A 25,489-nucleotide genomic window follows, 5' to 3' on the forward strand; every position below is an offset into this window, starting at 1 on the left:
GTGAGTCACAGGAGAGTCGTAAAAGTGAGTCATAGGAGAGTCATAAAAGTGAGTCATAGGAGAGTCATAAAAGTGAGTCACAGGAGATCACACAATACAGGTCAGAGTTCTCATAGGTCGTGACAAATTTAGCAGAAATTTTTGTGATGTTTTATTATTGCTGCAATTACAACAGTAGATTTTGCAAAAATAAAAAAACTCAAATTTTAAATTTTGAAAGTATTACTTGTTTGCAGCATTTCCTATAACTCTCAAAAATTAATATCCCAATTTTGTTTTTCGCTGGGCAACAAGTACAACAATAAATGCACACATAAATTTCTGAATTTACAGTACAATAAGGTCAATAGATTTTGTGAAATGCATTCCATATTGCCATGAGTAAATGTGGGTGACACATAAGATAAGAAATCGGTTTCATATTTCAAAAAAATGTTCAAAAATGTCCATCACCTAGCAAATGCATTGGTGCATACATTCAAATCATTCATTTATTAGATTTATAAATCTGGCCACTGAAAGATGACCTTTCTCTAGTAAAACTTGTATGAGCAAATATCTTAATACATAAAGAGGAAATAAAGAAATAGGGTCATCAGATATTGATGCAAAATTGTGAGTGACTATGTCAAATTTTCTTTCTTCAATGTGAAATGAAGGTGAATATACATGTAAACTTGAATAACTCTTTCATCCTTTCGAAATCTGATATTACTAAGCATACTCATAGCCAGGGGATGAGAGGTGTTCTGACAAACCCTCTCTGAAAAAAAGTATACTCATAAGTCAAGATTCCAATTAGGATTTGACTATCATGACACTCTATTCCCCCTTAGAAAAATCATGGCTACAGCCTCCTGGGGGCAATACTGGTTTACAAAAACTTATTAATTTAGATTTCATGATGGTGTACACACACATAATTTTTTTCTATAAGAACATATTAATGTTTTCATTAAAAAGTACAAATGTATGTGATAATTGAATAAGGAATACCTCAAATAAATTGCAAAATTTAAACTAACGAAAAATGTCACATTTAATAACAGTACAACATAACATAAGTAGTCAAAGCTGCATAGATTTATGTTAACAATCATATTAACAAACAACTAAATACAGGTAGAGTGGGGGGCACATATTTGCCGGGGACACAATTTCACCGTTTTATGATTTTGAGGTGTAAACACTTCAAAAGATGGCTGAAATGGAAGAAATATGCCGATAAATTATAATTTTATAACAAATATGATTATTTTTTTTAAATTGCAGCACTTACTGCAAAGGACCAAAAAACAGACAACGATTTTCAGTCAATTTCCTGAATGAAAAACACGATTTTCAAAGAAGTTTTTCGTAGTAATTTTTTTTACTGATTGGCCTAAATTTCTGTTTTTTTACATCTTTGAAATGTCTGCTGTTCATCTATAATGAAATTTATTTGATAAATATTATATAAAGCTGCAGTTATTTGGTTTTAAATAAATGTGTAAAAACGGCGAATATGTGTCCCCAATTGACAAAACATCAGGAAATTTCAAACACCCTTTAATCTAAATTTACAGGTGATTATTTTCAAACAAACATGTTTTCAAGCTTAGGAATGTTTTGCATTTTTAGTTATCTTCATATAGAAATATCAGTATACTTCAAAAACATATAGACCTGAACATAAACTGCAGAAAACATGGAAAGATATGGCGAAAATGAGCACCCCACTCTAGTCATTATTACAAATATGTTCATGATATTAACTGACCACTGGGAGGGGATACTGACTTGACCAATACAAAAACTGATGATATAAATGTAAAACATTTATTTCAACACTTTATAAATTTAGTGCGTCCGAAACAATTTCTATTAGCATTTCACAGACTATTACTCATTTTGTTTTAGACCTCTAATGTTTTTTGTCTACAATGTTAATGTTGTCTTCAGTTGGTCATTTTAAATATATCTGAAGAAGCAGTTTAAAAGCAAGTGATGGATAATAACATGTATAATCTGAGCATATAGGAATGGTTGTGTGGCGTCTTTTAAAAGTATTTATCAAATAAAGTTTTGTTTTCTTTTGTCACAGATTGGATTAAATGTTAGGAAATTATTGAAAATGAACAAATTGAGCTTATACATTAAATGTGTGTGAAAGAAAGGTAAAACAAAACCCCTGAAAAAATAATGTATATATGATGCTTTTTGAAAAAAAATATAATTTTCTTTTTGGGTTTCTGCCTTATAATTTTCTCTCATCATTCCTTATTATCTTCATGCAGTCTATTGTAAAAGCTTTTAACAGTGGCAGATCCAGGAGGGGATCACAGGGTTGTAACCCCCCCTTTTTTTAACGAACGGGGATATATGGTTGGAACCCCCTTTTGAAAATGGCTGGATCTGCCCCTGTTTTAACGTATGAGAAGTAAAATGCCTATTTTCATAGTCCAACTAATCTTCATATGCATTCAAGAGAAGACAGAATTCATAATACTGTGTATCCCAGGCATTCAATATCAACTTGAGAGGCCCCTCATGGGGGGGTCCTAGTAATCACATAATCACCATTTTTTTGCCAATATAATCACATAATCATTAAATATTTGCTTATCTTTAGTAATCAAATAATCATAAACTAAAAATACAGTCCTAGGTAATCAAATAATCATGAAATATTTGGCTTAATAATCAAATAATCATTAAAAAAAACGGCCAAGTAATCACATAATCAAAAACCCCATGAGGGCCCTCACTTGAGCAATTAAACAACCTCTATGAAAACTAAGTTTACTACACATAGTATTCTACCAACTGCTCAAATTGGCAAGTAAAATACTGTTTTTGTATTCTAATTACACTATTAAATATATATACTTTTCATTTCATAATATTAGTATAAATTGAAAATACAAATAGGTTGCATAGAAAAATATGTTCATTCAATAAACGAAAAAAATAATGTCATTTTAATAACTATTGTCTTAAGTAGCACTCCTTGGACAAAATTTCCACAGTCTGTTAAAAATATGATCTTGTTTGTACACTACATTATCATTTCATTTGATGAGAATGAGCAAAATCCATAATCAAGAGTACAAATGTATAATGATCACTAGATTTGATGATCTGGTCATCATTTTCTGATTTTGATTTGACATAAGTTTCTTTTTATCAATTCATACAATGCAACACAGTTTCTCACAAATGGCAAGGCTGACAATAGTTGCAATTAAAAATGTCTCAGTCTGATTTCATTGTTTTGATCCAGTTCTAGGCGGACATTTTCCTGTACAGAAGGTCGTCTTTGTGGCGTTGATGTTGATAACAAGGCCTCCGTTAACCTTCCTCCATCATTTCTATATCCTTCACCAAAACTTTGTCTTGTTCAAGGTCAAGGTCAAAACAAAAGAAAAATGTTTTTGCTACAGACTATCATATTGTAGGTCTATTTTTTTCTTTTTACATTCACCAGAAATATATATATATAAACTTCAGTAATACATTTTTAGATAATGTAATTTTTAATGTCCTTTCCTTTCAAATCTATATGATAATCTGTAGCAATATAACAAAAATAGTGAAAAAAGCAGAAAAATGTGAGACTTACCTTTTCTGGGATTTTTTCCCCCTTTTGACACCTCCTATCATTTTTTTAATGAAATAATATTTAACCAGGTAGCATAAATGGTTATCAAATGAATAAAGAGGCTAATCACAAAATCTCAAATTTAAAATCAGAAACCTGAAAATTTGCAAATGCAGACCCATTAGAGTGTTGTGATCAAATTTAACAACAAATGAATATGTACTACCACTTACCAACATTTCAAAATGTACATGAAGGTTTTAAGCGCAAAAGGGCTCTCATAGTTCTACAAAACCTTTAAAGGGGCCTTCAAATTTGTTTTAATGTTGTCAATTCCATTCTTTATACTTTTACAAATCTGTAACCATTGTAAATTGCCATTGCAATGAAGTGTACTTATGATAGGCAAAGTCATCATAAGTGTTAATTAGTCCTCAGAGTACAACAGGTAATGTGTTATTATCTAGCTAATCTCAATGGGATATGAAAAGTTAATGAGAATGAAATTCTCTGTAATATGGTCCTATTTCTAGAAAGAAAGAAAGAAAGATGCAAGATTACAGGCAAAGCTATAATGCTATCAATTTAGGGACACATTTTTATTTAAATGAAAATTTTGAATAAGACATTTTTTATTTATGCAGTTTTAATTTTTGTGAATAAAATTTCATGATGATTAAGTATTCTTCCTCTTGCAATAAATATTGTATATTGATAGCATTAAAGTTAGTACAAGCAAAACATTATTACTGGTTAACTGTCTAAATCATAAATTAGTAAACTAGTGAAAAGTCTGTGAAAGTCTAATGTTATGTTCAAAAACTCTAATCTAGCTGTCTGAAAGTCAACAAGTACCGGTAATGTCTTTGTATGATTCCATTTCAATGAAAGTTCTTGAAAGATTTACTGGAAAAAAATCTATTATCACGAGTTACATTTCTTTTTTATAATAAAAGTGTAGTTTTTAATTGTCTTAAAACTTTTTTTTTTAGATTAGTGTGCTGTTACATGAGGTACTATGAGCCAGTCACTAAGTCAAGGCTGCTGTAATATGAGGTACTATGAGCCAGTCACTAAGTCAAGGCTGCTGTAACATGAGGCACTATGAGCCAGTCACTAAGCTAAGGCTGCTGTAACATGAGGCACTATGAGCCAGTCACTAAGCTAAGGCTATAATGACATTACCAGTAAATGCCACACACACCAAAATCTGTACAAAACAATGAAATCAGCTTCCACAACTACATGTATATACTTGCTGCCACAACAATCACAAATTAAGCATGTTGATAATGCCACTCAAATCACAAAACAAGCATGTTCATACCAACTCCAATAAGAAATGGTAGAATTCTGTAGAAAAATAATAGTGTGAATTTACATGTTTAAAAATAAACAAATATCTGAATGATCCATTTGAATTCATTTTGATTACCTACTTTTTTTTAACCTATGTCAAAAGGTCATCTTCATTGTAATTTTAAAACACAATAGTATGAGCTCTGTGTTACTATTCCTTATAAAAATCTTGAAAAAAATCATCCAGGCTAACTTTTCCTTAAAATATATTGGTTTCTTACAAGTAATTGTGAGGTAATTTACGTTGAATTTGATTTTCTTGAAATATCACAGTTAATTTAAAGTAATACTAGTAGTAAGATTGTCATCTCTGTATAGGATGTCATGTTTTCTCAAGACTGATGCATTTTTTTCAAAAGAAATAAAGAATAGTACCACAATGTATTCAGTACAAGATAAGTTATATCTAAGCACCATTCACCACTTGATTTTTTAGTAGCTCAACACCAAGCAACAAAGATGTAGCACTAATACATATAATTAGTCTCTAAAAATTCTACATTTAGTAATCTATGTTAAAACAGTTACTGTCTGTAAAAATGTATTGTCTTCAACAAAGCAAATAATTGCCAATCAACTAAAAAATCAGAAATGAACATATTTACTATAAAAGTACACTTTTTAAATCTTAGTTTTCTTTAAAAATTTGACTATTTTTATTTGTTGAAGTTTGCTTCACACTATCAATACCATTTTTACAGACAGCAGTACAATACTAAAGCACCATAATAAGTTTACAAATGTAAAACTAAAATGTGGACGGATCTATAATCTATGATGATATAAAAATGTTATATAAATAGGTAAAACGCTCTTCAAATGATAACACACAGGGAATAATAAATTAAAAATGATGTCAACTTTTTAAAATGATCCAGAAGGACATGATCTCAATTTAAAATTTTTTTGGAATACATGCTGAAGAATACTTTCAGATTTTTACCCAAAAGATCAATTTATATCTTTTAACACAATTCCTCTTGGACGGAGTAGATATGATAACAGAACAACTTTGTTCTGTACCAGAATTTGGACGCAACATATTCTCATCTGTTGGACAAATAAGAATGGACAGATTTAGAGTAAATTGGTCTGCTATGAAGGATACACTGAGCCAGTTTCGGACCCTGGTCCTCTAATGGAACCACCAAAACTAATGTCTTGTCCAAATTTTTTCAACCACTGTCGTTGTTCAGTCAGTCTATCTTGTGTTGAGCTAGCATTGGATGGGAAATGATCGTGTAAACTTAGTCTAAATTGTCGTAACTGCTCCCTGTAAAGTAAAAAGTAATTGACTACAAATGAACTGCATGGGATAGAAATCAATTGTATGCAATCTCACATATACGTGTACATGCATAAAACTTTAATGATTTTTGAACTTTCAAATACCAAAATAAAAGATGAATTTTGAATTGTTTTGAAGGGTTATTACAACAACTTCATTTTCAAACAGTGACAGACTATGCATAGATCTATATTGTTTCAACACAAAATAGGATAACAGATACATTGATGAGGATGGTAAAGGGTTATTTTCGTGCAACATGATTTGATTTTTTTATTTCACGTGCAGCCGTGAAAAAGGTTTGTTATTCACTGTGTTCGTGAAATCGATAAAAAGATCAACGTGCAAGACATTTTTAACAGTTTGATCATTGTGAAATGGCAATTTTATTTCGTGTTCTTCCATGCAGATACCCCCCTTTAAGCCCCTCATTGATGTTCATGTGCATAAGGTCAATTTCTATCCAACATAGCTCAAATAATTATTACATTAGACATGTCAAAATTTAGATAACTTGAATCATATAATTTCTAACTATGTCAAGTTAATTGTTTGGTTACTTTGTCTCAGCCAAACATAAATCAAAATCTATATACATTAACATTGTGTGTAAATTATAATTTGTACAGACTATTTGAAAAAGTCATCATTATTTTGACACCAGCCTTCTCTCAGAAGGTGATACAAGTTTGTCTTTAGTACTTTTACAGCTTCTTGTTTTATTACAAATGTTAACACTTTTATAACTATCTGAAAGTTTTTAAATCACAAATAAGAAAACAAATGTCTTTATAAGATGGAGATTTGTTGTAACTACCAATGAGAGAACCATTGATTAGAACAAATGCCCTAGATGTTTAGATTTATAGGTCACTGTACAGCCTTCAACAATGCAATGAACAATAGCCATGTCCCATTGCAGGCTATTTTGAAAGACCCTAACATCACTAAGTATAAAACAATTCAAACAAGAAAACCAACGGCCTAATTTATGAACAAATTTTAAATGAAATAAATTCCTATTGTTATTTATAAAATGTACATACCTAACTGTTACATGTCCTGTAGTCGTACTAGTGTTATGTGTAGGTAAAGTGGTAGGAATACTGGTAATAGGTGGTCGTCGATCTGAAAACATACATCATTAAAATACAGCTTATGTAATACTAAATAATACTGACTACAATAATAATGGTCAATATTTCAACAAATATTGCATCAGAAACTTAATGCAGTAGTATACTAAGGATTGATATTATATCTAAACTTAACTGATAATAGAAATGGTATACTATTACTCAAAAGAAGTCTTGCTGGCAAACTGATCTTGGCTTTGTTTTCCTCAAAAATATGAAATACTTTATCCATTTCAAAAATTAAAGCTTTCTAGCTCACCTAGAAAAAACAAGCTAAGCTGACATGGTTTACCTTTTACAAATATGAAAGATATCATATAGTGGCTAAATCTAATGTATAAAAGATGTCAAATAATCAATTTAGAACTTTCATTATCATACAAGTACTAATGGTGGAGTGTGTTTACTCATTCATGGCTTTCACATGTTTAAGGTGGTACCTAACACTACAGGGAGATAACTCTGTAAAGTCAGCTAAACGTTTTAATTACGTTGTGTTGTAAAAGGAATATTAAGCTTCTCAATGATCAAAATTGGTGTTTGTCAAATTGCTATATAACCAGTGTAATCTCTCTGACAAAACAGTTGGTTCAAAATTTTTAAAATTTTTATATATTTTTTGTTAAAGTGTCAAAGTAAATACTTTGGCAAAATTTTATGAAAATTAAACGAGCCAAAATATTTTTAGTGAAAGTGTTGGGTACCACCTTAAGTTTGAATATTCCTGCTGAATCAACCATAAAGCCTTTCAAAGGCACCACATTTACTGAACAATTCTTTGATTTAAATTACTTCACATTCCATCTAAAAAGACATTCATTTCAACATTCTTATTAATGTAGAAAAACGAATAGATCTATGATAAAAAATAACATGAAATTTGTTCTCACCTCCGAAATATTTTCTCCATTTTCTCTCTAAAGACTGCTCAGCCGATAACACAAGACTAGAATAGTCTATTTTATGATTAGGGTCCCTTCTAAAAAAAAAAAAGTAAACATAAGATTACTAATTAACAGTACTAGTACATTATTGTGGATTCATTGATTCAGAATACTACCATACCTTTTAAATGGCTTATTACAATAAATAATTAAAGAAATTATACGCTTCATAATTAGTAACCATGAAATAGAATTCAAATCTAAAAGGATCTTAATAATTTTTCACTTTGCACTTCTAACATTGATGACTTGTCTGGTTCTTCTACAGCAGTTTGTTAACGTTTCTAGCTAGTTGAAAGATTTCCAATTAATTTTAAAACACAATTGAAAATGAGAGTTACATACAAACTAACTGTATACTGGTAGCGTTCTGGATACTTACAAATAAGGGTTAAGTTCTGTTGAAGGAGGTGGCTCTGACCATGCCACTGAAGGAGGCTTTGGCATGTAAATAGGTATATATGAACTGCCTCCTTTGTTTTCTACTCCTGAAATTCAAATGACAAAACATTAATAACAGTAACAACACATGGGGAAGTTAAAACATCTGTACAATAATAAACCAGATTGAAAAAAAAACAGATAAGGATGTAAGATCAAAGAATGTCATGACTTTCTTCTGTTTTATGTGGCAAACCAGCATATTAAGTTTTGATAATTCTAACATTTGGTTCTGTTGATTTATGTTCTTTGTGGTTAAAAATTTGAGAATGTTATGAACTTTTAATTCCTGTCCTCTGATATTGCTATTGAGAATGTTATGAACTTTTAATTCCTGTCCTCTGATATTACTATTGAGAATGTTATGAACTTTTAATTCCTGTCCTCTAATATTGCTATTGAGAATGTTATAAACTTTTAATTCCTGTCCTCTAATATTGCTATTGAGAATGTTATGAACTTTTAATTCCTGTCCTCTGATATTACTATTGAGAATGTTATGAACTTTTAATTCCTGTCCTCTGATATTGCTATTGAGAATGTTATGAACTTTTAATTCCTGTCCTCTGATATTACTATTGAGAATGTTATGAACTTTTAATTCCTGTCCTCTAATATTGCTATTGAGAATGTTATAAACTTTTAATTCCTGTCCTCTAATATTGCTATTGAGAATGTTATAAACTTTTAATTCCTGTCCTCTGATATTACTATTGAGAATGTTATGAACTTTTAATTCCTGTCCTCTGATATTGCTATTGAGAAGTTAGATGGTCTTTGATCCGGTTGTTTGACATATTCCCTTTTTTCATTCTCAATTATAACTTATAACATCATTTATAACCCTATTTTGCAGATCACTAACAAAGAAGATTAGTTTTTAGTTATTTTAACCATTATGTTGTCTGTTTTTCTGAAACTTCTTCATTTTGATGGACCCTTTGGTATCCTACCCCCTTTATCAATCACAAATATTCTTACCCTGTGTAACAGCAGGGGTGTTTGGCACATTATTATAACCGACTACAGATATAATTCTGGCAAGTTCTGAGTTGACTTTCTGTAGAGACTGAGCTATGGGATTAGTACCACTTGCTGCTGGTAAAGTTGACATGGTCTCTGTTAGTTGGTTGTTTTGTCTGCTTAAAGCTGTAAGCAATAAGATTAATGTGGATTATTCAATGGATATTAATTAAGGAAATGTGGTATGATTGCCAGTAAGACAATCATCCACCAGAAACAAAATGAAATCGATGTTAGCAACTATTGGTTGATGTACGACCTGTATTTTGTATCAGAATATGTAATATGATTGCCAATGAGGCCATCCACCAGAGGCAATATGACTTAGATGTTAGCAACTATATATAGGTTGACATATGGCCTGTATTTTGATTTAGTTTATTATACATGTATGTACTTTATAAACAATACATGCTGTTTGAATATGTGAGCTGTTGGTGTTAAGAAGAATGGCTGACTGCAGGATCAAACTTTCAAAATTTTCATACGAAAACACCTTTTTACAGCTTTTTCCATGATATCAGTACAAAAAAAATAAGAAGTTTGATACACTTTTATTTCCTTTTCAAGTCATTAATATCTGTGTTTTGTTTTACAGTAATCAGCTTAATGTAAATTACATATACTTTTTATAAAATTACAAACTTATTTTTTCAAACACTATTAAGGTCACAGCATATAATAGTTTGTTCTGACCTTGTCAATTACAAATGAACATTATCATGGTTATTAAATTCTGTCATTGATCATTACAGTGATTATCTTTGACCTTGATATAGTGTAACCCTACCTTTTATAACATTATCAAGGTCGTTGTCATTACTACTGATTCCACTACTTTCTTCATCACTAAGGTCAGCAGATGGCATCATTGGAGACTGGTATTTATATTCAAAGGGAGAATACTCTATTTCACTATCACTGGCAGACTGAAATAGGAAATAGAAAAGTTTGTAAATAATAATTCTTTTTTCAGTGACTGGAATAGCAAATGAAAACAACCAAACACATGTTTACATATATATTTAACCCCCCCCCCCACCCCCATTTTTTTTCACATCCCCCTTTCCCTTTTTTCTAAAACTGATCTCAATTCAAATTTCTAATGGAGTTTGCAACAATAACTACTCATTTAAATACATCATAAAATATTAAAATGTAAAATAAAGTGCTTGTTATCACTGAATGGTAAAGATTGTTTTAATTTATCAGTTGGTAGTAAAAGTGAATATACATTGTATATTGTATAAAACAATGACTTAAGTTGATTCAACTACTATTCTGGACAAAGAAAGATAACTCCAATTGAAAATTTCTTGCTATTGCACAATATTGTGCAATTAGATATTTCTTGCTATTGCACAATACTGTGCAATTGAAAATTTCTTGCTATTGCACAATACTTAATATAATAATTTTGGATCCTGATTTGAACCAACTTGAAAACTGGGCCCATAATCAAAAATCGAAGTACATGTTTAGATTCAGCATATCAAAAAAGCCCAAGAATTCAATTTTTGTTAAAATCAAACTTAGTTTAATTTTGGACCCTTTGGACTTTAATGTAGACCAATTTGAAAACGGGACCAAAAATTAAGAATCTACATTCACAGTTAGATTTGGCATATCAAAGAACCCAAATTATTCAATTTTTGATGAAATCAAACAAGTTTAATTTTGGACCCCGATTTGGACCAACTTGAAAACTGGGCCAATAATCAAAAATGTAAGTACATTTTTAGATTCAGCATATCAAAGAACCCCTAGGATTCAATTTTTGTTAAAATCAAACTTAGTTTAATTTTGGACCCTTTGGACCTTAATGTAGACCAATTTGAAAACAGGACCAAAAATTAAGAATCTACATACACTGTTAGATTCGGCATATCAAAGAACCCCAATTATTCAATTTTTGATGAAATCAAACAAAGTTCAATTTTAGACCCTTTGGGCCCCTTATTCCTAAACTGTTGGGACCAAAACTCCCAAAATCATACCCAACCTTCCTTTTATGGTCATAAACCTTGTGTTTAAATTTCATAGATTTCTATTTACTTATACTAAAGTTATGGTGCGAAAACCAAGAATAATGCTTATTTGGGCCCCTTTTTGGCCCCTAATTCCTAAACTGTTGGGACCTCAACTCCCAAAATCAATCCCAACCTTCCTTTTGTGGTCATAAACCTTGTGTTTGAATTTCATTGATTTCTATTTACTTATACTAAAGTTATTGTGCGAAAATCAAGAATAATGCTTATTTGGACCCTTTTTTGACCTCTAATTACTAAACTGTTGGGACCAAAACTCCCAAAATCAATCCCAACCTTCCGTTTGTGGTCATAAACCTTGTGTCAAAATTTCATAGATTTCTATTTACTTAAACTAAAGTTATAGTGCGAAAACCAAGAAAATGCTTATTTGGGCTTGTTTTGGCCCCTAATTCCTAAAATGTTGGGACCAAAACTCCCAAAATCAATCCCAAGCTTCCTTTTGTGGTCATAAACCTTCTGTTTAAATTTCATAGATTTCTATTCACTTTTACTAAAGTTAGAGTGCGAAAACTAAAAGTATTCGGAAGACAACGACGACGCAGACGACGACCCCAACGTGATACCAATATACGATCAAAAAATTTTCAATTTTTGCGGTCGTATAAAAATGGAAAAAAACACATAAAATAACATTGGAAACCACTGATGAAATTGTTGTCTTGAGAAAGACTTACCCATATTGAAGGCAGTACCGGAAAGTAAATATGTAAAACTAAGATCTAGTCTATTTGACAACAGACACTTAGCATTTAGCTGCAAGCAAACATGCAATCACAAAAAGGATCCTCTGAGATTTAATGAAATTCATTGTGTGAAAAAAAAGAAGAGTTTGTTCATCATAAAAGCTTTCAATTTATATAAATATTTTTTTTTTTATCAAGAATGCTAAAAACATTAACTTACATCAGTTCCAAACCTATTCCGTAAGTGTCTGAGCTTTCGTTCCTTTTCTCTAACAAGTTTAGATCCTGTCTTCATATGATTGGCTAAATCATCTAATTCTGCTGTTTCTTTGTCCAATGACTGCTGGACAGTCTGTAGTACACTGGCTGACATGCCCTGTAAAATAAAATAGGATTTTAAAATTTAAAATATATGTTTTATCCAGAGGATAAATAAATTATGATCATAATTGAAAATCAGTATCATGTTCCTACATTCAAACTTACAGGACTAAAAAATAGACATTCTATTTATTTCATAACTATCTATTCAAAACCACTATCATTTTCTATTTTTCTGTGGACTGTGAAACTGGGCTCAAAATTCTAATTTGTCATTAAAATTAGACATATCATATAATAGGGAACATGTGTATGAAGGTTCAATTTGATTTGACTTCAACTTCATCAAAATCTATCTTGACAAAAAACTTTAACCTGAAGTGGGACAGACAGACAAACAAAGGAACTGGTGCACAGACCTAAAAACATAATGCCCCTCTACTATTGTAGGAGAAGCATAAAAACAACAACTTACCCCTTGTCCCTGCTTGATCATGTCCTTCATTAATTCTTGTCTAGCTGCAGTGAGTCCAGACTGACGTCGTTTTAAGGAATGTCGTTGTTTACGTAGGAATTCTTTTGCCATGGAGATTGAATTGATTTCTTTGGCAAACTGTTGTCTTACCCCACTAAAAATGATTATTAATTACAAAAAACAAAGTTAAAGGACAATTTAGTTGTAAGACATTCCTAAAGCTTATATCATTCAAAAGTTAACCGTCTGGATTTTCTGAAAAAGGGTATTATTTCTCATTTAGATAGGTAAATATCAATAAACCGCCTAAGAAGTGAAATGTCCAAAAAAGTAAGCTTTGAAAAATAATTACCTAAAAAAGATATGGAATAAATTGTATGATAAAAGTAGAAGTAAAGCATAAATCAATATGGAAAAATTCACCCAAATGTCTGTCTTCTTAGACAAATTCAATTTATAAAGTTGATGATCAGACTATTTCACTAATACTTAGAAATTTTAAAATACAATGTAACTTGCCTATCCATTTCTCTTGTTTACAAATTCTAATTATCACAATGCATTACTCTATCACAAGAACTTGATCAAACTGATTTTTAAATTTATATAACCTTACCTAGATTTGAAGGCAGGAACATCATCAAATTGACTTTCATCACTAAGTAAGTCCTGCCAAGCATAGTTATTATAACCAACTGATGGATCCTACAAGATAAATTCTTACTTTAAAGCATATCATGATGTTAGTGTGTATTAAATTAAATACTGCATAATTATTAAAATCACAGCTAAATAGGCAATGTTGTGACAATAAGTATACCTTCAGTTCTCATCACATATCTTTTGCTAGAGAAGATTTCTTAGTAATACATAGTTATTGGTGAAAATGACTGCATTTAAATGCTCAAAAATACACAACTCAACACATAAACATGTAGCAATCCTATGGCAGAATTTTGGTAGTCTTTATTGAATACTGAGATCATTTGTAACTTCCAAGACTTTCAGCAATTAAGATATGAATAAAAGATGATGGTTGGGTATACATCAATGATAGGCAACCCATAGAAAAAATGTTGTATGGTCAGTAATTTATCGTTGAAGATCTCTAGATGGAAGATCTGTAGATATTGGTCACTAATTTAACATTGAAGATCTCTAGATGTTGGTCACTAATTTGTCATTGAAGATCTCTAGATGTTGGTCACTAATTTATCATTGAAGATCTCTAGATGTTGGTCACTAATTTATCATTGAAGATCTCTAGATGTTGGTCACTAATTTATCATTGAAGATCTCTAGATGTTGGTCTAGATGTTGGTCACTAATTTATCATTGAAGATCTCTAGATGTTGGTCACTAATTTATCAGTGAAGATCTCTAGATGTTGGTCACTAAATTACCATTGAAGATCTCTAGATGTTGGTCACTAATTTACCATTGAAGATCTCTAGATGAAGATCTCTAGATGTTGGGCACTAATTTACCATTGAAGATCTCTAGATGTTGGTCACTAATTTATCATTGAAGATCTCTAGATGTTGGTCACTAATTTACCATTGAAGATCTCTAGATGAAGATCTCTAGACCAACACTAATTTACCATTGAAGATCTCTAGATGTTGGTCACTAATTTACCATTGAAGATCTCTAGATGTTGGTCACTAATTTATCATTGAAGATCTCTAGATGTTGGTCACTAAATTACCATTGAAGATCTCTAGATGTTGGTCACTAATTTACCATTGAAGATCTCTAGATGAAGATCTCTAGATGTTGGTCACTAATTTACCATTGAAGATCTCTAGATGTTGGTCACTAATTTATCATTGAAGATCTCTAGATGTTGGTCACTAATTTACCATTGAAGATCTCTAGATGAAGATCTCTAGACCAACACTAATTTACCATTGAAGATCTCTAGATGAAGATCTCTAGATGTTGGTCACTAATTTACCATTGAAGATCTCTAGATGTTGGTCACTAATTTACCATTGAAGATCTCTAGATGTTGGTCACTAATTTATCATTGAAGATCTCTAGATGTTGGTCACTAATTTACCATTGAAGATCTCTAGATGAAGATCTCTAGACCAACACTAATTTACCATTGAAGATCTCTAGATGTTGGTCACTAATTTACCATTGAAGATCTCTAGATGTTGGTCACTAATTTATCATTGAAGATCTCTAGATGTTGGTCACTAATTTACCATTGAAGATCTCTAGATGAAGATATCTAGACCAACACTAATTTACCATTGAAGATCTCTAGATGAAGATATCTAGACCAACACTAATTTACCATTGAAGATCTCTAGATGAAGATCTCTAGATGTTGGTCACTAATTTACCATTGAAGATCTCTAGATGTTGGTCACTAATTTACCATTGAAGATCTTTAGATGTTGGTCACTAATTTATCATTGAAGATCTCTAGATGTTGGTCACTAATTTACCATTGAAGATCTCTAGATGTTGGTCACTAATTTATCATTGAAGATCTCTAGATGTTGGTCTAGATGTTGGTCACTAATTTATCATTGAAGATCTCTAGATGTTGGTCACTAATTTATCATTGAAGATCTCTAGATGTAGGTCACTAATTTATCATTAAAGATCTCTAGATGTTGGTCACTAATTTACCATTGAAGATCTCTAGATGTTGGTCACTAATTTACCATTGAAGATCTCTAGATGAAGATCTCTAGATGTTGGTCACTAATTTATCATTGAAGATCTCTAGATGTTGGTCACTAATTTACCATTGAAGATCTCTAGATGTTGGTCACTAATTTATCATTGAAGATCTCTAGATGTTGGTCACTAATTTACCATTGAAGATCTCTAGATGTTGGTCACTAATTTATCATTGAAGATCTCTAGATGTTGGTCACTAATTTATCATTGAAGATCTCTAGATGTAGGTCACTAATTTATCATTAAAGATCTCTAGATGTTGGTCACTATCTCTAGATGTTGGTCACTAATTTATCATTGAAGATCTCTAGATGTTGGTCACTAATTTATCATTGAAGATCTCTAGATGTTTTTTTCAGGATTGATGATATCTAGGGGATTTTATTTGTTCAATTCTCATTGTTCAATTCTCATTGGCAATACCAAACATTTCCTTGTATCCATAACAAAAATACTGTATGTAAAATAATATTGAATAGTCAAATCTGATATTTAAAACTCTTACTTTGTGCGACACCTTTGAAACGTTAATCATGCTAATTAGCTGGATTATACACGTAGGTCGGTTCACATGAGTATAAGTATATATGAAGATTGTCATGACCAAACGTGTATGGTCCAAATACTCATATGGTCTGGAACATATACATTTATATTCTTGTGCAACTTTATTTTCATTGTCAGGTGTTTGTAACATATTAAATACTTAAAGAACTTACATCAAAATCTTCACTTCTATCTTGACCTCTTCGCCTCCTTCCAATATCTAACAAAAAAATATAAATGTTCTTTAAATCTATGACTGAAAGTATTATACAAACAGGTAAAACAGTTCATATTACAGTATTATCAGATAGTTATTGTGGCAAATTACAAAACAACTGCCTTTGTATTCCATAAAAAATATATTTATCATTTATTCAATTTGAGGGAAGTCTGAAATTATAATGCTAAAACAAACAAATCATTTACAAATCATGAATTTTGGTTTCCATAGATAAAATTACTTTGACAATAGCATCTTCTTTTTTTTTTTTTTTTAACAAATTCTAAACTCTTAATCTAAAACAATAGAATTTAACTTTACCAGCACATTTTCAATAGAAATAACAATGACTGAATGATTTAAAGCATTAGAACAATTTTAAAAGCCAACCTTGACATGGAAATAAAATCAGGATGCATGGACTGAGGTGTATCAGGGTGGATATGTGGTAACACATTTGCTGATGCTTTTATTTTTAAAAAGCAAATATTTTAGTCTTGTTGAAATAAATAACTAAACAACCCTCACCTTCTTCATCACTAAAATCAGTGTCATCAAATCGTTGTTTTCTTCTTCTCTTGTCAGATTTGCTGGCACGTAATCGTTCATCCATGAAAGACTTTTCTTCCTCTGCAGCATCGATGATTTTTTGATTGAGTGATGTAAAATCTTTACTTTTTCTGTCTATCTTGTTCTGCATTTCACTGAAAATAAAAACAATCAATTAACATTAAAACATGGAAAAATAGAATTTATTTTAAAAATTAACATTTATTTTCATAGATTTTGATAAAATCTGGTTGATTGATGAGAAAAATGAGAAGTTTCTAATACACATGAATCAATGATATAAAATGCTGTGTCCGACAAGATGCAGTCTGCAACTTTAGCCAGTAGTCGGATGATGACTTAGACTAGTAAATATTGATTTAGACTAGTTAAAATTGTCAAAATTTTATATAGTCATATAAGGATAAGTTTTGATATTTAGTTTCCAGAATAGTAGATGTAAAAGTGTTTGACGCAGACTGCAGATGAAACCTAAATGATCTTAGGATATGAACTTAATTGCCATCTACCAAGCACAAAACACCAACATGCAGATGAACATGTAACTATAAACTAACATATCTAATAAGTCATGCATGTTTAACTTAACAGTGTTCTAACAAATCATTGCTATAGAAAGTATTTTGGTCACATCTAATGAAGTAATTCATCTTCTTTCATTATGTAAGGATAAAAGTCATTTGTAAATCTTCTCTTAATCTGAAGTCTATACATACTTTAAGATCAACTATCATTTGCATAGGTAAATGAACTGACCATTTCATTTTAGTTTAGTTGAAATTTGAGATATTAAAAGAAAATTATAGAGATTAAGCACTGGTATAAGAATATTAACAGGCAAGCATTTTGGTTGTTTAAGTGTATATATAAGCAGGTCCATTGCCAGAAATGCATTTGAGAAGATAAGACAATTTTTGTTTGTAAGCTTTGATACAAAGCTTCTGAAAAAAAGCAATGCTTTATGAAAAAACTTTTCAAAATAAAACTGATGAACTGTTGACCCCAATACAAATCATGCAAGAACTTTGATAATAATCATGCATTTTTTAAATTTTACTATGAGGAAGTCAAAATTTACACGTTTAAAAGTTTATGACCAGTAAAGACAAGTTTTAACTTTTATATCAGTAATAGGTTTTAAGGAGGTGACAATGTTAAATTTAATTATTTTTCTATAAAATTCTACTGTAGGTGCATTTTCTATTATTATATATACATATATGGCTGTAGAATTTTTATAAATGCTTATTGTTTTAACGAACAAAATGAACAACAGAAAAATACTCTATAACATGAACCAGGCATGATTTCCTGGTTTTGACAAACTCTATATATAAAATGTACAAGCCTAAACAATTTTGGTACCTTTCCCCTTTAAATCCACGTAAATTGGTATTCAGTGAGTCCAAAGTATTTAAATATCTTGTAAGCGCTTGACAAATCAAAATTTAAACTGACCAATCCCAAATAAATGTGATAACCCATGCAATACATTTTATTACATCCTACAGCCATATTTATGAAATATAGAATGCAAGTTGTAATTCTTAAGGTGATAGGAAAGTATGTTAATGAAAACATGATACATGATGCATTATAAATGTAGACAACAGATAGACCCTGTATACCAAGGGCTTGCTATATACTTACTATCTATCTATACTGTAAAAGGTAAACAATATAAGTTAAAAGATTCTAAAAATGTCTGGAAATACAGTAAAACCTGGCTATATTGTCCTTATTCAGTCTTCAGCTTTGCAACACCAGGTTTTACTATATTTAAGGTTCTACAACTCTTACTAATGACAATAAATAGAAATGCTGCTAAATTAACTTCTAAAAGCTGAGAAATATCATAAAACTATTCAATGATTTTCTTTTCAAAGTAAGATATTCGCTACTTTCCACAATAAGAAGAGAAATTTACTACTTAAAATATCTTTCTAGGACATGAGAAATATACTACTTAGAATATATATGATATGAGTAATTCACTACTTAAAACATCTTTCTATGATATGAGAAATTATTACTACTTGAAGATATAACTACATTTAAAAAGCCATAGCAACTATATTATTGTAGGTTTTCATAGTTATCGTTATCTACGAGAGATCATTAAAGTAAATAAAATACTAAATCAACAACTGCTTACTTAATTTTCCTGGTCATTTGTTCTTTATTGAATTTCAACTTAGTAATATCTCCTTCCAGTTGTCGTTTTTCTGTCTTTAAGGCATCTACAGCATCTTGTAAAGATCTGATTTCTTCCCTCAGTTGTCTTCTTTCTTCTCTCATTCTTTCTAATTCTTTCTCTCCAAGGTTTGATGCCTTACCTGAAAAGGCTGCCTGTAAAAAAATATCACAACACAAATATGAGACAAGAGTGCACACACAGAAATGTCTCGCCTTCTTTACTAATCATTGATATTATGTTGATACTCCTGAATCTAAAGCTTTATTACGACTGTCACATAGACTTAACATGAATCATGAAAATGAGGTCAAGGTCAGTTGAACCATATGCCAGGCAGACATGTACAGCTAACAATGCTTCCATACAACAAATATAGTTGACCTATTGCTTATAGTTTAAGAAAATAGACCAAAACACAAAAACTTAACACTGAGCAATGAACCTTGAAAACCAGGTCAAGGTCAAATAAAACCTGCACGACTGACATATAGATCATAAAATATTTCCATACACAAAATATAGTAGACCTATGACATATAGTATTAGATAAAAAGACCAAAACTCAAAAACTTAACTTTGACCACTGAACCATGAAAATGAGGTCAAGGTCAGATGACATCTGCCCGCTAGACATGTACACCTTACAATCATTCCATACAACAAATATAGTAAACCTATTGCATAAAGTATGAGAAAAACAGACCAAAACACAAAAACTTAACTATAACCACTGAACCATGAAAATGAGGTCAAGGTCAAATGACACCTGCCAGTTGGACATGTACACCTTACAGTCCTTCCATACACCGAATATACTAGACCTATTGCTTATAGTATCTGAGATATGGACTTGACCACCAAAACTTAACCTTGTTCACTGATCCATGAAATGAGGTTGAGGTCAAGTGAAAACTGTCTGACGGGCATGAGGACCTTGCAAGGTACGCACATACTAAATATAGTTATCCTATTACTTACAGTAAGAGAGAATTTAACATTGCAAAAAATCTGAACTTTTTTTTCAAGTGGTCACTGAACCATGAAAATGAGGTCAAGGACAATGGACATGTGACTGACGGAAACTTCGTAACATGAGGCATCTATATACAAAATATGAAGCATCCAGGTCTTCCACCTTCTAAAATATATAGCTTTTAAGAAGTGAGCTAACACCGCCGCCGCCGCCGGATCACTATCCCTATGTCGAGCTTTCTGCAACAAAAGTTGCAGGCTCGACAAAAATTAACCATATTAATCAACCATATTTATATATATAAATTAACTGCAACTATGGTATTTATACAGTCAAAAAAGCAATGTCTTATTAACAATTGTATAAAGCCTGCAATGTGGCGTTGATAAAGTATGTCCCTATAAACATAATTACGAAACCTTGCTTACACAATTTTCTAGTTATAGGAAAGCTTTTCATCACCTTCAATTAAATACTTGACACCTTTGAAACTCTAATATTTATAGCAGAATTCTGTGTGCCATTGAATATAGTTCTTACGAGTGGTTTACATGAAAATTATCAGTCTTCATTAGATAGAAACTATGTGTGAACGGAAAAGAAATCTCAAGAAATATATAATTAAGAGAGTATCCTTTATCATTTACCTCTTGATCTTTATCAAATCCGTCACTTTCATCCCGGAATTTCTTCTTTCTTTCTGCCAGTTTCTGTTCTTGACTTTCTAAGTTTTTCATCAATTTATTCAAATCTGTCTTCTTTCTTTCATATTCAGTTAATTTTTCTTGGTAATCTTCGTCCTGTAAAAGAGAAATATCTGTGAATAAGAAAGAGAATTGTACATATTAACAGTTTGATTTTTCTTTTGTTTCTAAGGCATAAGCCTATGTGAGTAATTTATGAACTGCCTTTTCATCCAAAAACATATAAAACATTGAATAAACAAAAAATAAATACATATTATAAGAGTATGGATATATCATTTGATCTCCACATCAAGCATAGGATAACAGGAATGTGTCTAAGTTATAGTACACTACAAGGATGCTCAACTCGCACTATCATTTTCTATGTTCAGTGGACTGTGAAATTGAGGGAAAAAAGTCTTATTTGGTATAAAAATTAGAACGATCATACAATAGGGAACATATGTATTAAGTTTCATGTTGATTGGACTTCAACTTCATCAAAAACTACCTTTACCAACTTTAACATGAATCGGGACCAACAGACTAAAGGACAGTTGGACAGACAAACCGACGCACAGACTGAAAAACATAATGCCCTTAAGTGGGGCATCAAAATAAAGTTATACAAAAATAAGGAGCTGTGTTATGATGGCCAAAAATACAACTACCCACAGGACCAAATTATGTGCATCTAAGCAACTAGAGGTCAATAAACCTATTTCCATTAAATCCTTTCTGTATTATGAGAAGGCATTTATCTACATATACTTTGCCGTAATTTTTTAAATAAATCTCTTGGTACTACAAAATTCCTTCAGTTGCCCTTTAACCTTTGCTGACTAATTACCTCATCCTCTAACTGTTCTTTTACTGCATCTTTCTTTCTTTCATATTCTCTCTGTACTTCTTCTGTGTCTTTCTCGTACTGTTTCTGAAGCCTTCTTGTTTCCACTTTTAACTTGTCCTCTAATAAAGTTTGTTCTTTCTTTTCCTGTAAATCAAAATTAAATTAAAACTTATGATGTCCATATTGAACCGCAGTTGTTTAAAATGTTAAAAAGGAGATTTTATAGGCAGAATGTTTGATTTGGAGCCAAATTTTTCCAGAATTTCTTCAGTTAGCAGAATTGTGCATTGAATTTTTTGTATTAAAGTTGCGTTTCAGTATTAGCCTATTCCAACAAACCCTAATGACCAATTTCATATAACATGTTAACACATAATGTTTTTATGTATCATAATTATTTTCTTCCAATCTTATTTTCCTCACAAGATTAAAATTTTTGATGATTTTAGATGATTTTGTTATAACAAATATATGTATCAATGTTTTCCAAGCAATCAAAAAGAACAAACAGATTTAGCTGCTTGATTAATTGATATCGATCGTGATAAATCTCTTTCACAGTAACTTTGTTAAATATTCGAAAAATCTTAGCATAAACTAGCACAAATCCACTAATTATTCATGTCCAAAACGTCCAATAAGGGAATATTCTATGTATGCAGCCTGAATCCAGTTTATTTCTGCCAAAAATTATTAGCTTTTAATTTTTTTTATGAATAAATGGATGCTGATAACAATAACCTACCTTCCTATTATTATCATCTTTCATTTTCTTTACTTCATTTTCATGGTCTTCTTTCAACCTTTGTATCTCCTTTTCTTGTCGATCTTTTATTTCTTTTCTTCTTTCATCTAAAACTTCACTTAACTGTAAAATAACAAGTAGTTCTTTAAAATCATAGTATGACCAAACAGAGTTTATTTATTGATTGATGGTTCCTTAATATCTAGAAGTAAGTATTACATGAATTGTTTGTTGCTGTGTTACATATTTGTTTTTCGTTCATTTTTTGTACATTAATAAGGCTGCTTTCTTGTTTGAACTGTTTTACATTTGTCATTTCAGGGTCTTTCATAGCTGAGTATGTGGTATGGGCTTTGCTCATTGTTAAAGGCCATAAATTTACCTATAGTGGTTAATTTCTATGTCATTTGGTCTCTTGTGAGGAGTTTTCTCATTGGCAATCATACCACATCTTCTTTTTATATATTTTCAGGACCTTTACATGTTAGCAAACTACATATACACCATTCTTTGTTCCTAGCCAAAAGGCTATGTTGGATTATTAGCTTGCTAGCTCAAAGTCCTAACAAATACACATCACCATTTTCAGACATATTACTCTGACTGGGATTAGTCTCCAATATGCAACATGCATAAAAATATATTACAAAGCAGAAAATACAACTTTTAAAGTCTAGTGGATTGGAAGAGCTGAAGGAGTGTAAATATTTCTTTTTTACAAAATAGTATAAGATTTAAATTCAATTACTGCTGTATTTCTGTTATAAATGTTTGCTAAATAGCCACCTCTTGTTTCTTTGTTTTACAAAGAATCTTATCTATTAAGATCTATAAATAGTTACCCCTCTATCTAAATCATCAATAGCTCTTTGTCTCTGTTTTGCCATGTCTAATTGTTGTTCTTTTTGTTCCTTCTCCTGCTCTTCTAATCTCTTTATTTGATTGGTTATCTTCTTCAAATTCTGAAATTAATGAAACATATTTACAATTTATCTACAAGACATCTGATTTAACATATGATATGGAACAATATTCAAAACACTCAAAATAACCAGTGCCTTATGACAGATGAAAGTCCGTCAATAGTCAATTTTTTTCTCTCTGTCTGTTATGAGTATGGTCTTGAGGAAACGATGATAGTCTGTCGGAAAGGGACGATAAATGGCTGACCCGTGTTAAGAGAGAGCCATATCTCTTGCACGTTAAAGACATTCTTGCAGATTTCGAAAAAGAGTAGGCTAATGCCGCTACAAGGCAGCACTCGCACCCGCAAAGTGTAAAGGGATTAATATAAGTTGCAAAACTTGTTTCCCAATCCACTTTAAATAAATATGTTTAAACTAAACAGGCATTAATTTCAGGTTTTGACCAGGTGCTATAGTATTGTCCTGTTATAAGATACTGTGGAATCATTATTATTAATTTAATACCAATTTTTGTGGATTTTGTGTGTACAGGAAAACCACAAATTCAAATGTTCAACGATTTATAAATTTTTCTACACGCTTAGAATGCAGAGATTGACAGAACCATGGAATCCAATATCCAAGAAAATGAAAGTTTTCCTCAGTCCATAAAAATTGATACCAACAACAAGAATGTGTCCCCAGTACACGGATGCCCCACTCACACTATCATTTCTATGTTCAGTGGACCGTGAAATTGGGGTCAGAACTCTAATTTGACATTAAAATTAGAAAGATCATATCATAAGGAACATATATACTAAGTTTCAGGTTGATTGGACTTAAACTTTATCAAAAACTACCTCGACCAAAAACTTTAACCTGAAACTGGACAGATGAACGAACGAACGAACGGAGCCACAGACCAGAAAACATAATGCCCCTCTACTATCGTAGGTGGGGCATAAAAATAAAGGAATCCACAGTAGTATTATTGCACATTGGTAAAAACCTTATTATTGTATGGCTATGTTTTATTCAAGGCTGATTTCAATAGTGTTGTTGACTTACTGTATCAATATACAATGTACATAAAATAAACAGGAAAAAAAACATATCTTTCCCAGCCTGTGTTATATGAGTAGTTACATTGTTAAAATGTCATAAATTTCTCTTCAATAAACTTACTGTATTTCTTTTTTCAAATGTGTTTTTATTTAGAGGCGGGGGGGGGGGGGGGGGGGGGGGGAGGAATTTGAGGAAAAAATGGGGCAGTTATATAGTTATATTTTAACTTTGTATTATTTTTCCTGAGTGGGAAATTGATGAGACTAAAAGAGTGACTGACGTAAAACATCAAAAACCTGTTAATTTATACAGTTTTTTTCACAACGCTTAACCTTTACCATTCCAGGAAGTAGAAACTTGATAATTGTTTTAAGGTCAAATCAAACCTGTGGGTGATATCCTTATTTTTCTACACTTAACACTTTGAAATAAAGGTCAATGTCAAAGCTTTAAGTTCAATGACTACGTACATTTCTTTATAATGAAACTATTCTTGGACATGTTTTCCAATACTAAAGTACGTCAATGTCTAATTATTAGATGTAGGCTTCTCATATCTGAGAGGAATTCGCCTAGAAGATAAGTGAATCCTACATCTGAATTACATAGAAGCAATAAATAATCATTTTAAATAGTTATAGAATTGAGATGGAATCTATTAAATTAATACTTTATCACTGCTTTTGCATGGCAATGTAAATCGCTGTACTTACTTGTCTTTTTTGGTT

At 31.1% G+C, this 25,489-nt stretch overlaps 1 protein-coding gene across 2 annotated transcripts in view; it reads right to left on the bottom strand.

The window, feature by feature from the left end:
• Positions 1-2,751: 2,751 nt before the first annotated feature.
• The window catches only part of LOC143079342 (uncharacterized), a 49,633-nt gene continuing 26,895 nt past the window's right edge, over positions 2,752-25,489 (bottom strand). For both annotated transcript variants that reach the window (XM_076254598.1, XM_076254597.1), the window contains 17 exons: positions 23,631-23,750; positions 22,789-22,911; positions 22,044-22,187; positions 21,155-21,307; positions 19,493-19,686; positions 17,296-17,471; positions 16,721-16,767; positions 13,918-14,006; positions 13,302-13,455; positions 12,726-12,881; positions 10,562-10,700; positions 9,730-9,897; positions 8,690-8,795; positions 8,254-8,342; positions 7,274-7,355; positions 6,048-6,212; positions 2,752-3,374 (listed from right to left, as the gene is read on the bottom strand). In XM_076254598.1, the coding sequence (XP_076110713.1) occupies positions 3,224-3,374; positions 6,048-6,212; positions 7,274-7,355; positions 8,254-8,342; positions 8,690-8,795; positions 9,730-9,897; positions 10,562-10,700; positions 12,726-12,881; positions 13,302-13,455; positions 13,918-14,006; positions 16,721-16,767; positions 17,296-17,471; positions 19,493-19,686; positions 21,155-21,307; positions 22,044-22,187; positions 22,789-22,911; positions 23,631-23,750 (2,256 nt within the window). In that variant the 3' untranslated portion in view covers positions 2,752-3,223. The remainder of the gene's footprint in view (positions 3,375-6,047; positions 6,213-7,273; positions 7,356-8,253; positions 8,343-8,689; positions 8,796-9,729; positions 9,898-10,561; positions 10,701-12,725; positions 12,882-13,301; positions 13,456-13,917; positions 14,007-16,720; positions 16,768-17,295; positions 17,472-19,492; positions 19,687-21,154; positions 21,308-22,043; positions 22,188-22,788; positions 22,912-23,630; positions 23,751-25,489) is intronic.

Source organism: Mytilus galloprovincialis, chromosome 6, assembly GCF_965363235.1.
Source record: "Mytilus galloprovincialis chromosome 6, xbMytGall1.hap1.1, whole genome shotgun sequence".
Taxonomy (NCBI): domain Eukaryota; kingdom Metazoa; phylum Mollusca; class Bivalvia; order Mytilida; family Mytilidae; genus Mytilus; species Mytilus galloprovincialis.